Raw genomic sequence first — 13,844 nt, 5'->3', positions numbered from 1 at the left:
TACTAAATACCTAACTAATCACACAGAATTACACATACACATTATTAAATCATAACTTGATTACAAATTTCGTCATAAAGGAAAACGTCCCTAGCGGGCGGAACAGATATGACAGCTTGTTACACAAAGGAAAAGGGCTGGGTTTGAGTGAAAGAGCGGGAAGACTGAGGGACACAGGGAGAAGCTGTGCTATCGTAAATACAGTATCTGATGCATTCTAAATTACTGCCCATTTGGAAAAGGAAAATGCAATAAATATTTACTCTGAGCTGCGCTTCGGTAGGTTGGTGGTAGATGGAAGGCCGTGTTGCCAAACCGAGTCCTTTGAAGAATGTCTCTGGTTGTCAATTGGATACGTTTGAGTAAAGTCGTTGGGTGATAGACGGGATACTCTGTCTGTTCCTTCCTAACCCTCGTTGCATCTGCTGTTGCTAACTCAACGGCTAGGAGGTATCACTTCTGTAATGAATAAGAGTTCAAAGTTCATACCATTCGCAACCAAAGCTCACGCTGATGTTGGCTTCGTTCTATAGTTATGATCTGAACCATTCTGACATAGGACCGTCGTCCTACATCCTCGGAACAGGAGGTTATATTGTCGTCAAGGGCTTATATAGGAAGGGAGAGGAGGGCGTGTTTGAAAAGTTATATAGCCCATGTCCCTTCACAGGGGCGGGCCACTGATAGGGCTCTGCTCAATCTTATGAAAACTCAAATCTCACATTTTAGAAGCTAAAATCACATTTCATCTCATCACGAATAATTTCATATTCAAACATTTAAATTGAACAACAATTCCATGTGAATCCGATAACTCTGATGTGTAGACTTTCCACTGTAGAGTTTGTCATCTTATCATTGATGAGAATGTCTCAGATGACAACCGAACTGACATCATATTAATTTAGTACCACCGCATATGTTCCATTGGTCGGATTAGCAAAATAAAGTTAATCCCCCCCCCCCCCCCCACCTTCTGATGTTCCCAGAATCTCTATGTTAACCAACCAAAGGTTTTGCAAATGTAACCTCAGTAGGGTAGAGAGAGGAAACAGGGGGGAAGAGGTATTTATGACTGTCATAAACCTACCCCCCAGGCCAACGTCATGATATTGGTGAACAGCTGGACCGTAACAATTTTGTTACCCACTCTTTCTGTTCTGCAAAAGGTGACTTCTGCCACACCTGCAGCAGCTATTGGGGGGATGAAACCTGCAGCAACGATTGGGGGGGCAGCAGCAGCACAGCCACCCAAGACAGCTACACCACCCCTCACAGGCATCGGTGAGACTGACACCTCCCTCGCAATCTAACACTGCATTAATACATTACTGTCTTTAGACTCTCTCAAACCCAAACAGAGAATGACATGCTACCCAAACAGACATGACATACTACCAAAACAGACATGACATACTACCCAAACAGACATGACATACTACCTAAACAGAGTATGGCATGCTACCAAAACAGACATGACATACTACCCAAACAGAGAATGACATGCTACCCAAACAGACATGACATACTACCAAAACAGAGAATGACATGCTACCCAAACAAACATGACATACTACCAAAACAGAGAATCACATGCTACCCAAACAGAGAATGACATGCTACCCAAACAGAGAATGACATACTACCAAAACAGACATGACATACTACCCAAACAGACATGACATACTACCTAAACAGAGAATGGCATGCTACCAAAACAGACATGACATACTACCAAAACAGAGAATGACATGCTACCCAAACAAACATGACATACTACCCAAACAGAGAATGAAATGCTACCCAAACAGAGAATGAAATGCTACCCAAACAAAGAATGACATACTACTAAAACAGAGAATGACATGCTACCCAAACAGACATGACATACTACCAAAACAGAGAATGACATGCTACCGAAACAGACATGACATACTACCAAAACAGAGAATGACATGCTACCCAAACAGAGAATGACATGCTACCAAACCGACATGACCTTCTACCAAAACAGAGAATGACATGCTACCCAAACAGAGAATGACATGCTACCCAAACAGAGAACAACATGCTACCCAAACAGAGAATGACATGCTACCCAAACAAAGAATGACATACTACTAAAACAGAGAATGACATGCTACCCAAACAGAAAATGACATGCTACCTAAACAGAGAATGACATGCTACCAAACTGACATGACATACTACCAAAACAGAGAATGACATGCTACCCAAACAGAAATGACATGCTACCCAAACAGAGAATGACATGCTACCCAAACAGAGAATGACATGCTACCCAAACAGAGAATGGCATGCTACCCAAACAGAGAATGACATGCTACCAAACCGACATGAACTACTACCAAAACAGAGAATGACATGCTACCCAAACAGAAATGACATGCTACCCAAACAGAAAATGACATGCTACCTAAACAGAGAATGACATACTACCAAAACAGAGAATGACATGCTACCCAAACAGACATGACATACTACCAAAACAGAGAATGACATGCTACCCCTACCCAAACAGACATGACATACTACCAAAACAGAGAATGACATGCTACCCAAACAAACATGACATACTACCCAAACAGAGAATGACATGCTACCCAAACAGAGAATGACATGCTACCCAAATAGAGAACAACATGCTACCCAAACAGAGAATGACATGCTACCCAAACAAAGAATGACATACTACTAAAACAGAGAATGACATGCTACCCAAACAGAAAATGACATGCTACCTAAACAGAGAATGACATGCTACCAAACCGACATGATATACTACCAAAACAGAGAATGACATTCTACCCAAACAGAAATGACATGCTACCCAAACAGAAATGACATGCTACCCAAACAGAGAATGACATGCTACCCAAACAGAGAATGGCATGCTACCCAAACAGAGAATGACATGCTACCCAAACAGACATGACATACTACCAAAACAGAGAATGACATGCTACCTAAACAGACATGACATTCTACCAAAACAGAGAATGACATGCTACCCAAACAGAGAATGACATGCTACCCAAACAGACATGACATACTACCTAAACAGAGAATGACATGCTACCCAAATAGACATGACATACTACCAAAACAGAGAATGACATGCTACCCAAACAGAGAATGACATGCTACCCAAACAGAGAATGACATGCTACACAAACAGAAAATGACATGCTACCTAAACAGAGAATGACATGCTACCCAAATAGACATGACATACTACCAAAACAGAGAATGACATGCTACCCAAACAGAGAATGACATGCTACCAAACCGACATGACCTACTACCAAAACAGAGAATGACATGCTACCCAAACAGAGAATGACATGCTACCCAAACAGAGAATGACATGCTACACAAACAGAAAATGACATGCTACCTAAACAGAGAATGACATACTACCAAAACAGAGAATGACATGCTACCCAAACAGACATGACATACTACCAAAACAGAGAATGACATGCTACCCCTACCCAAACAGACATGACATACTACCAAAACAGAGAATGACATGCTACCCAAACAAACATGACATACTACCCAAACAGAGAATGACATGCTACCCAAACAGAAAATGACATGCTACCTAAACAGAGAATGACATGCTACCCAAACAGAAATTACATGCTACCCAAACAGAGAATGACATGCTACCCAAACAGAGAATGACATGCTACCCAAACAGAGAATGACATGCTACCCAAACAGACATGACATACTACCAAAACAGAGAATGACATGCTACCAAACCGACATGACATACTACCAAAACAGAGAATGACATTCTACCCCAAACAGAAATGACATGCTACCCAAACAGAGAATGACATGCTACCCAAACAGAAATTACATGCTACCCAAACAGAGAATGACATGCTACCCAAACAGAGAATGGCATGCTACCCAAACAGACATGACATACTACCAAAACAGAGAATGACATGCTACCTAAACAGACATGACATTCTACCAAAACAGAGAATGACATGCTACCCAAACAGAGAATGACATGCTACCCAAACAGAGAATGACATGCTACCCAAACAGACATGACATACTACCTAAACAGGGAATGACATGCTACCCAAATAGACATGACATACTACCAAAACAGAGAATGACATGCTACCAAACCGACATGACCTACTACCAAAACAGAGAATGACATGCTACCCAAACAGAGAATGACATGCTACCCAAACAGAGAATGACATGCTACCCAAACAGAGAACAACATGCTACCCAAACAGAGAATGACATGCTACCCAAACAAAGAATGACATGCTACCCAAACAGAGAATGACATGCTACCCAAACAGAGAATGGCATGCTACCCAAACAGAGAATGACATGCTACCCAAACAGACATGACATACTACCAAAACAGAGAATGACATGCTACCCAAACAGACATGACATTCTACCAAAACAGAAATGACATGCTACCCAAACAGAGAATGACATGCTACCCAAACAGAAATTACATGCTACCCAAACAGAGAATGACATGCTACCCAAACAGAGAATGGCATGCTACCCAAACAGAGAATGACATGCTACCCAAACAGACATGACATACTACCAAAACAGAGAATGACATGCTACCTAAACAGACATGACATTCTACCAAAACAGAGAATGACATGCTACCCAAACAGAGAATGACATGTTACCCAAACAGAGAATGACATGCTACCCAAACAGACATGACAAACTACCTAAACAGGGAATGACATGCTACCCAAATAGACATGACATACTACCAAAACAGAGAATGACATGCTACCAAACCGACATGACCTACTACCAAAACAGAGAATGACATGCTACCCAAACAGAGAATGACATGCTACCCAAACAGAGAATGACATGCTACCCAAACAAAGAATGACATGCTACCCAAACAGAGAATGACATGCTACCCAAACAGAGAATGGCATGCTACCCAAACAGAGAATGACATGCTACCCAAACAGACATGACATACTACCAAAACAGAGAATGACATGCTACCCAAACAGACATGACATTCTACCAAAACAGAGAATGACATGCTACCCAAACAGAGAATGACATGCTACCAAACCGACATGAACTACTACCAAAACAGAGAATGACATGCTACCCAAACAGAGAATGACATGCTACCCAAACAGAGAATGGCATGCTACCCAAACAGAGAATGACATGCTACCCAAACAAAGAATGACATGCTACCCAAACAGAGAATGACATGCTACCCAAACAGAGAATGGCATGCTACCCAAACAGAGAATGACATGCTACCCAAACAGACATGACATACTACCAAAACAGAGAATGACATGCTACCCAAACAGACATGACATTCTACCAAAACAGAGAATGACATGCTACCCAAACAGAGAATGACATGCTACCAAACCGACATGAACTACTACCAAAACAGAGAATGACATGCTACCCAAACAGAGAATGACATGCTACCCAAACAGAGAATGGCATGCTACCCAAACAGAGAATGACATGCTACCCAAACAAAGAATGACATGCTACCCAAACAGAGAATGACATGCTACCCAAACAGAGAATGGCATGCTACCCAAACAGAGAATGACATGCTACCCAAACAGACATGACATACTACCAAAACAGAGAATGACATGCTACCCAAACAGACATGACATTCTACCAAAACAGAGAATGACATGCTACTTAAACAGAGAATGACATGCTACCCAAACAAAGAATGACATGCTACCCAAACAGAGAATGAAATGCTACCCAAACAGAGAATGGCATGCTACCCAAACAGAGAATGACATGCTACCCAAACAGATATGACATACTACCAAAACAGAGAATGACATGCTACCCAAACAGACATGACATGCTACCCAAACAGAGAATGACATGCTATCCAAACAGAGAATGATATGCTACCCAATCAGAGAATGACATGCTACCCAATCAGAGAATGACATGCTACATAAACAGAGAATAACATGCTACCCAAACCGACATGACATACTACCAAAACAGAGAATGACATGCTACCCAAACTGAGAATGACATACTACCAAAACAGAGAATGACATGCTACCCAAACAGACATGACATACTACCAAAACAGAGAATGACATGCTACCCAAACAGAGAATGACATGCAACCAAAACAGACATGACATGCTACCTAAACAGAGAATGACATGCTACCCAAACAGAGAATGACATACTACCTAAACAGAGAACAACATGCTACCCAAACAGACATGACATACTACTCAAACAGAAAAGTATATACTACCCAAACAGTGCCATCTGATAGTGCGGTTGTTGTTCCTCTGCAGGCTCTAAAGCACCCCCCCCTGGAGGGATAGGTAACCGGCCTGGTGGAATCGGCAGTGCAGTGGCAGGCCAGCCCCCAGCAGAGGGCGTCAATGTTCTCACCAATATCCTGGGAGGGGCTGGAGGCGCAGCTGAACAGGCGGGGAAACTGGGAGATGGTAAAGCCCTGAGAACCTGAACACTGGGAATGGCACCTTATTTCCATATAGGGCACTACCTATGGATCCTGATCAAAAGAAGTGCACCATATAGGGAGTAGGGTGCCATTTGGGACACATACAGAGTCTGATGTGGAAGGAATTACTGTTTAACAATTACTTTTCTTCTGTATGGGGTGTGTGTGTGAGACAGTCGTTGATGTTCTTTCTTAGTGATAGAACATAATACAAAATGGACCCTTTATTTTATATACACCCCTTCTACACAATATTCTGTGAAAAGTACTAATGTATTAACTTTCTATACTGTACTAAATATGATATTCTGTGAAAATGACTAATGTCCTAACATTCTACACTGTACTAAATATGATATTCTGTGAAAATGACTAATGTCCTAACTTTCTATACTGTACTAAATATTTTTTCCCTTTCACCCCATCTATTCTCTATTTCTTTTACACAGCTATTTCTGGCCTCGGGAAGAAGTTCACTTCATTTTGGTGAATGGAAGAAAGGAGGGTAAATGCAATGGATTTCTTTGTGATTTTTCATAGATGTAAGGTTTAAGTAGTTGACACTTTGTTTGTGTGTTGTGGATGTCCCAGGTGTGAGGGGAAGCTTGTGTTTGTCTTGCAGGGTATGAGGAGTTGCGATGGAGGGGGATTGGAGGCTTTGTACTAGAAAAATCTATGAAACTGTTTTCGCCATTTTATACATTTCACTATCACAATGAAGCGGAGAAGGAGGAGGAGGGTACCTGAGTGCATCAGTGAGTATCTCATGAAATAAATACATGTCTTTACACATTGGGGCGGTGTGTCTTGTCTTTGGAGAAAAATGTTGACCATATTTGTGATAATCTGCACTTTACTCTTCATATTTTCATGATGTATATGAGTGTAGATTAAATATTTAAATAGCGTTCATCTTTTTCAAAGTTAAATGCTCACCCCTCAAAGCATTAATACTATCATCAATAGTTAAGTTTAATGCAGTTAAGGATACAGAGGTTGCATCTTCAATGGCACCCTATTCCCTAAATGGTGCTCTAGGTAGGGAATAGGGTGCCATTTGGGCAACAGCCCCACACTGCGGTGGATGAATGGATGAAGCGTTGTAGCAGATGGATATTTGCATAGATTAATATAGATCCATGTCTGCATCATGTAGAAGCATGAGTAGCCAATGGAGGGCCTCCCGGGTGGCGCAGTGGTCTAAGGCACTGCATCGCTGTGCCACCAGAGGTGCATGGGGCGACGCACAATTGGCCCAGCGTCGTCCTGGTTAGGGAGGGTTTGGCCGGTAGGGATCTCCTTGTCTCATCGCGCACTAGAAACTCCTGTGGCGGGCCGGGCGCGATGCACGCTGACTAGTCACCAGGTGTACAGTGTTTCCTCCAACACATTGGTGCGGCTGGCTTCCGGGTTGGATGTGCGTTGTGTCAAAAAGTAGTGCGGCTAGGTTGGGTTGTGCTTCGGAGGACGGCTTTCGATCTTCGCCTCTCCCGAGTCCGTACGGGAGTTGCAGCAATGAGACAAGACTGTAACTACTACCAATTGGATACCATGAAATTGGGGAGAAAAAATTTAATTAGCCAATGGATAAGCAGACTAGCCGTGGGATTACATGCACACACACACGCGCACGCACGCACAAACTGGGGCCCACAGAATGATGACTCATTACACTATAAAAAATCCCTCATTACATTGTAGAATGGGCTAACACAGAAAGCAGCATAGTTAAATTGTTTTCTAAACACAACAGATTTGAATGCATTTTTATTGGGACCCCATTTAAAACACATCATGACTATCACATGATGCTATTTGGGCCCCGCTTTCTCCCTATGAACACTACTCTGTCTGTCATTGTGCTAGTGCAGTTATTATAGGGTCTGCCTAGGTTGGGTTGACTCTTGGTTTGATATCATAGGCCATGACGCCGGGTTCCTCACATCTCTAGCGTGTGTGAAGGGGGTTAGGGGATGTGTGTGGTAGGAGTGAGAGATCCAGTGCAGGGATCTAGAGATAAAACCTTCTCAGTGCCTCTCTGACCAACAGGTAAGCCTACTCAGCCCTGAGGATTACTGACAATCCCAGCAGGGCTCTGATTGGCTGCCACCGCCCTGGTGGAGGGGCTTGGGACATAGTGACACTGGAAGCACTCACCGTGGCCATTTTGGGACCGTTGTGAGGTCTTAGATAGGGGATGTGGTCTGTTTTAATGAGGTGTCGGCTCGTGGTGGATGTGGCCTATTACTATACAGTCACAGGAAGTATAGTGTATCTAGTCTGTGACGAGAAGGTTACAGAACTCAGTAAATTAGCTACAGTACAGTCAATTGTATTTATAGCCCTATTTTAAAATGCAGAGCTTTCAACGTGTAGATGCTGTACTACATTGATCTCATATCAATATTACTTTTTTAAAGAAAACATTTATTATAGAGAATTTTCACAGAATTCACTGGGATAAGGGTGTGGGATTGGTTCCCATGGTAATTACAGCCTGGCACTAGGGTGTTGGCCACTGGGTAACCCTCCAGGGTGCATAATCTCTGGCTCAGTGGTTCTTTTCTCTCTCTCTCTCTCTCTCTCTCTCTCTCTCAATATATCTTTCTTTTTATCACTCTATTTCTATTTCTCGCTCTCTATCCCTGTCTCTTTCTCCTTCTCTCTCTAGGGGATTCTGCTCTGCTGAGCCATGTGTAAGGAATGAGAATGGAATTGTGTGTGTATGTGTGTCCTTGTGTCTCTGTGTGTAGGTGTGTGTGCACATGTAGGTAGTTATCCCTCAAGCAGTACAGTACTACAGCTCTCCTCTTCCCTCTGTAGGTGTAATCATGTCCAGAAATCTATGAGACAATAATGCACACATTTTACAGTCTGTCTCTGTGTACTGTATTTTGCCTCTTTGTCATATTATTCAAATGTCTGTGACATTGGATCCTAATGCAACACATACCGTATAAATTCTGTGTATATTGATCTCGTAGGGTTTTAAAATTCCGGTAACTTTCCCAAAATCCCCAGGTTTTCCCAAAATTCAGTAAAAATGATCTCTAGGTGAGAGACACTAAACTTTGACTTCATGTTTTCAGATGCACCAGCAGAATGCCAACGAGAGCCTACCTCACAGCTCCCGTAGGAGAGTGAATGAGACAGAGAGCGAAGAGAGAATGAAGATACAATCCTGTCTGTCTCACCTCCCTGTTTGTCTCTCTGCTTACTGAGAGAAATAACACCTGATCCAGGAACAGAACAGGGAGCTGTCACACACCGTAGGCTTGGCTTCCGCATCGCTCAGCTCAGAAGGACAACAGCGGAGGATGCTGCTTCTTCACCTAAATCTCTGTCATCTTGGAGAGCACACTGAGTTTCATCAGAGCTCTCCCATCACTTGCTGTGGTTCTGTGATTCTAAGACAAGGCCATATGGGAGCCAATGTAGAAGGAAATGTCACATCTGGTCAAAAGTAGTGCACTATATAGGGAATAGGGTGGCATTTGTAATGCAGACTCAGAGGAGTCCACATCTGACCAGAATCATTCCCGACTCCACACTTTTGTGGTCAGAGGGCCTTATAACACCATCACCATTATAACACAGTGGAGGAGGGAGATAGATACACAGCTCATAGGTTTTACTAGTACCAAAGAGACCTCTGCCAACTATGACACTAACTACTACACTGGAGAAGGCAAGGCAAGACAAACAAACGGCGACAGACAAACAAACAAACAATGCCCTGGTTATGAACCACTTGAATGCTTGGTTTCTATGATCTCTACATTCCAGGGAACGATGACCCTTTCTTTGAATGTGTTTTTATTTCTCCTCCACATGTTGTGATGATATGATGTCTACAGAATGCAACATGTACATGTGGACACTGGAATGCACGCACAATAATAATAAAAAAAGAAACCCATACCTTCTTAACACTTTTTCACCACTACGTCCAGAAGAGGGTTCACCAGACATTACTAGACGAGTAGGATAAAGAGAGGAGAAGCTACCAGTGTGCCCACCAATAGAGTGTGAGATCCACACAGGAGAGAGGACCAGATGGAACGCAAGCAAGCGTGACCATGGCTGTCTTTTAGCCATCGAAAAGCCATCACTTGTCAATCCCAGAGCACCTTGGGATTTATTTTTTTTTATATATAAAAAGTATTTTCATCTTGTTTCATTTCTTATCATTTTTGCCTGATATTATTCTGAAAAGAAGAGCCTTATTCGGTACATATTTTTTACTTGTATACCTCATATGTTTTGAAACGTCCATGTCATACCTTTCTTCATTTCGTTTTGCACAACTGTATACTTTTGTATGCACATACATCTATCGAGAACACTGATAATGTAAATTATTCATTTGTGTTTTTATTAATTTATATTCATGTGACTTCTGTTTTTATGTTTTATGTTTTTGTTTGGTAAATCTATTTATATTTTATGGTCTATTGTTTTCTTATTTATTATCTTACATTTGAATAATTTTCTGGTTGATTTAAAAGCAATAGCATGCATAAAATGATATACAGCACATTGGTGTTAATGTTGTTTAAATTCATGGATGGGAATATCTGAAACATGTTGATAAACATCAGCAATATGTCTGAGAGAGTTGCACAACTACACATACACACCTAAATCTCTATGTTTACACTTACTCACACAGAGACATACATAAAATCAAGCAAACACACACACATGCAGGAGTGGCTGGAAGCAATCATCATTTCAAATGTTCTATGCAATGATTCATTTTGAAACTGGAACAGACGAAAAACAAAGTTTAATACCATAATGACCAATGTTACTCACTAGAATCCAACAACATTGTGAACTGAAAGACATCAAAAACCGTTCTGAACATATTTGTACTTTGCTAATTGTATTTATGGATCTGAATATTTAACTATTGAATGTAGACTTATTTTCGTGGCATGTTTTATAGTACCCCATTACTCCCCATATGGGGGGACTTGTTGCCAAAGGGTTGACTGTGTAGACTGTCAGTCATGAATGTCCATCTTAATGCTTGAAGCATGATTTGCTTGGCTTTGTCCGGCTGTTTGTATGCTCTCATTCAATCCTGGTGTGTGTGTAGCTTGACCAGGGCCCCACTGCCATGTCGTGTTCAGCTGTCCAGTCCGTGCTGCTATACAAACCTGTGAGGCGGTTGGTCAGGAATTCTCATTATAAAATGTCAGTCAGTGTGCGCATCGGCTGTCAGTGTATAACCTGAAGGGTGGAGGATTCATTTCAGGTATCTGATTGGTTGATCAGACTGTACAACAAATAGAATGGTTCCTTATGCCTCTCTGCATTAGGAATGGCATCATGTAGTAATAGATTATGAGGGAAACAACTTGATGTGCTTTGAAGCCACTAAAAGTTGCATACAAAGAACAACATCAAGGTATCATTAGTAGTTGTAGGAACAAATGGGAGAAATCCTAACCTCCACTTAGTCATGCATTGCATTTTAAGTTGAAATTAGGATTCGCCCTTAAATGAACAGTCTAGAACTCAATCAGTGGACCACTGAACCTTCCATATCCAAGGCTAGTCTAGAGGGAATCTAGAGGGTACTGTCAATCAGGTCAGAGAAACACAACATTCTGCTGAGCCCAAGTCAATCACTCATCCAATCAGGGCATGTTATAATTAAAGCACAAGCCTGACTGGTATGTAAAGACAGAAATGTAACACCAATAGCATATGTGTTATTGATTTCAAGGAGAGGTAAAACAAATGTGTTATCTCACGGTAATAATATAAATGAGAGTGCAGGATGAATCCAAAGAGGGACCTTGGTATAGATAGCTGCGAGCTCACCATCTTTATGGAGACGTTGTGGTCGATAAGAGAAGCATGAGACCAGACAGCCTTCACTGACTGTAGCTGTCCAAATGGACAGACAGACAGACAGACACACAAACACACATTCTCACTGTAAATACAGATGGATTCTTCTGTACAGCGTTTGAGTTCATAGTACGGTCGTCTTGTGCATTCCCACACCGTACTTGCTGCCAACTTTTGTGCTTTTGTGTATAAAATAATATTTATTCTAATTAAATATCATGATTATGAATATAATGATGAAATAAGCATAGTGTATCTGGCTGGCTCGTATTGACTGTTGGCAACATTGGAATAAACTTGTATTCAGATACATATTCGGTCTGTGTAGAGTTTCTATACATATTGTGTTTGTAAAACAAGGAGAAATACCTACATGGTAAAAGTTTATCCAGGCATTCTATTGTCATTCTATCGGGAGGTTTCAAAGTTGATGAGAAATGATCCATTTTTTAAAAAGAGATTGAAATAAGAGGAAAGAGCTAATTGAAAATGCAACAAAAAAAATCCAGAAAAAGTCTAACTCAAGTCATTCACTGTTGTAAGTGCAATGGGCGAAACGTCAGTTGTGTATCCATTGTGAAACCTTGTGTTCTATTCAGTGTATTCCTGTAAACAGATAGAGTAACATTTTGGTGAATCATGTCATGTAATGTGATTAATGAAAATATTGACCCTGCAATTTCTTTCCAATCAGGAAAAATAATAAAGAGAAAATCAAGAATCTCTCCTAGTTATTTATTTGTCATCCACTGTACTGTATTTCCTTGCTCTCTGCCTGCCTGACTGACTGTGTGAGGACAGGCGCTGGGAGACGAGAAGCAAATACAGGGAGTGAACATTTAATAAACAATGGACAAGAAACAAACAAGTGCAGCGTCTGGACAGGGGAAAACACAACAACAATAATGCTGACACGGGGAACAAACTGAGGAACAGACAGATATAGAAGGGGCAATCATGCGCGTAATTATGGTGACAGGTGTGCATAATGATGGGCAGCCTGGCGCCCTTGAGTGCCAGAGAGGGAGCAGGTGTGACTGCCTGCCAGACTGACTGATTGCCTGACTGACTGCCTGAATGACTGCCTGACTGACTGCCTGAATGACTGCCTGACTGAAATGGTTGCCAACAACAACCACTCACTGTTCACCACAGTGTCTTCAAAGAAAGAAACACAAAGCACTGCTAAGCTCTTTGGAGCATTGAATGAACATTGCAGTGGTTAAGAGCTATCCATAGTGCTGAATGATTTTAGGCTGCTGCTGCAGTGTGCTAACATGGCGGTAGGGTTGCGAAGGGAGGGTATAGAGTATTTCCAGTAAACTAACAGAATTTTGGTAACTTTTACGTTATGGGAAGGGGGATTTTGTCAGATGACATCTAGTTGCCTTTTTGGTTACTTCAGATTACCACTGTCACGTTTACTCCCGCTCGA

At 41.6% G+C, this 13,844-nt stretch overlaps 1 protein-coding gene across 1 annotated transcript in view; it reads left to right on the top strand.

Moving 5' to 3' along the window:
• LOC110528438 (protein bassoon) overlaps positions 1-13,132 on the top strand; it is a 172,285-nt gene extending 159,153 nt beyond the window's left edge. The window contains exons 8-12 of the mRNA XM_021610503.3: positions 1,170-1,284; positions 6,372-6,527; positions 6,994-7,049; positions 7,167-7,299; positions 9,634-13,132. Coding sequence (XP_021466178.3) covers positions 1,170-1,284; positions 6,372-6,527; positions 6,994-7,034 — 312 coding nt within the window. The 3' untranslated portion in view covers positions 7,035-7,049; positions 7,167-7,299; positions 9,634-13,132. The remainder of the gene's footprint in view (positions 1-1,169; positions 1,285-6,371; positions 6,528-6,993; positions 7,050-7,166; positions 7,300-9,633) is intronic.
• Positions 13,133-13,844: the final 712 nt, after the last annotated feature.

This window comes from Oncorhynchus mykiss, chromosome 7 (assembly GCF_057628025.1).
Source record: "Oncorhynchus mykiss isolate SJ-2025 chromosome 7, ASM5762802v1, whole genome shotgun sequence".
NCBI classification, from domain to species: Eukaryota; Metazoa; Chordata; class Actinopteri; order Salmoniformes; family Salmonidae; genus Oncorhynchus; species Oncorhynchus mykiss.
Note: the sequence above shows the minus strand (reverse complement) of the source record. Positions and strands in the feature narration are given on the sequence as shown.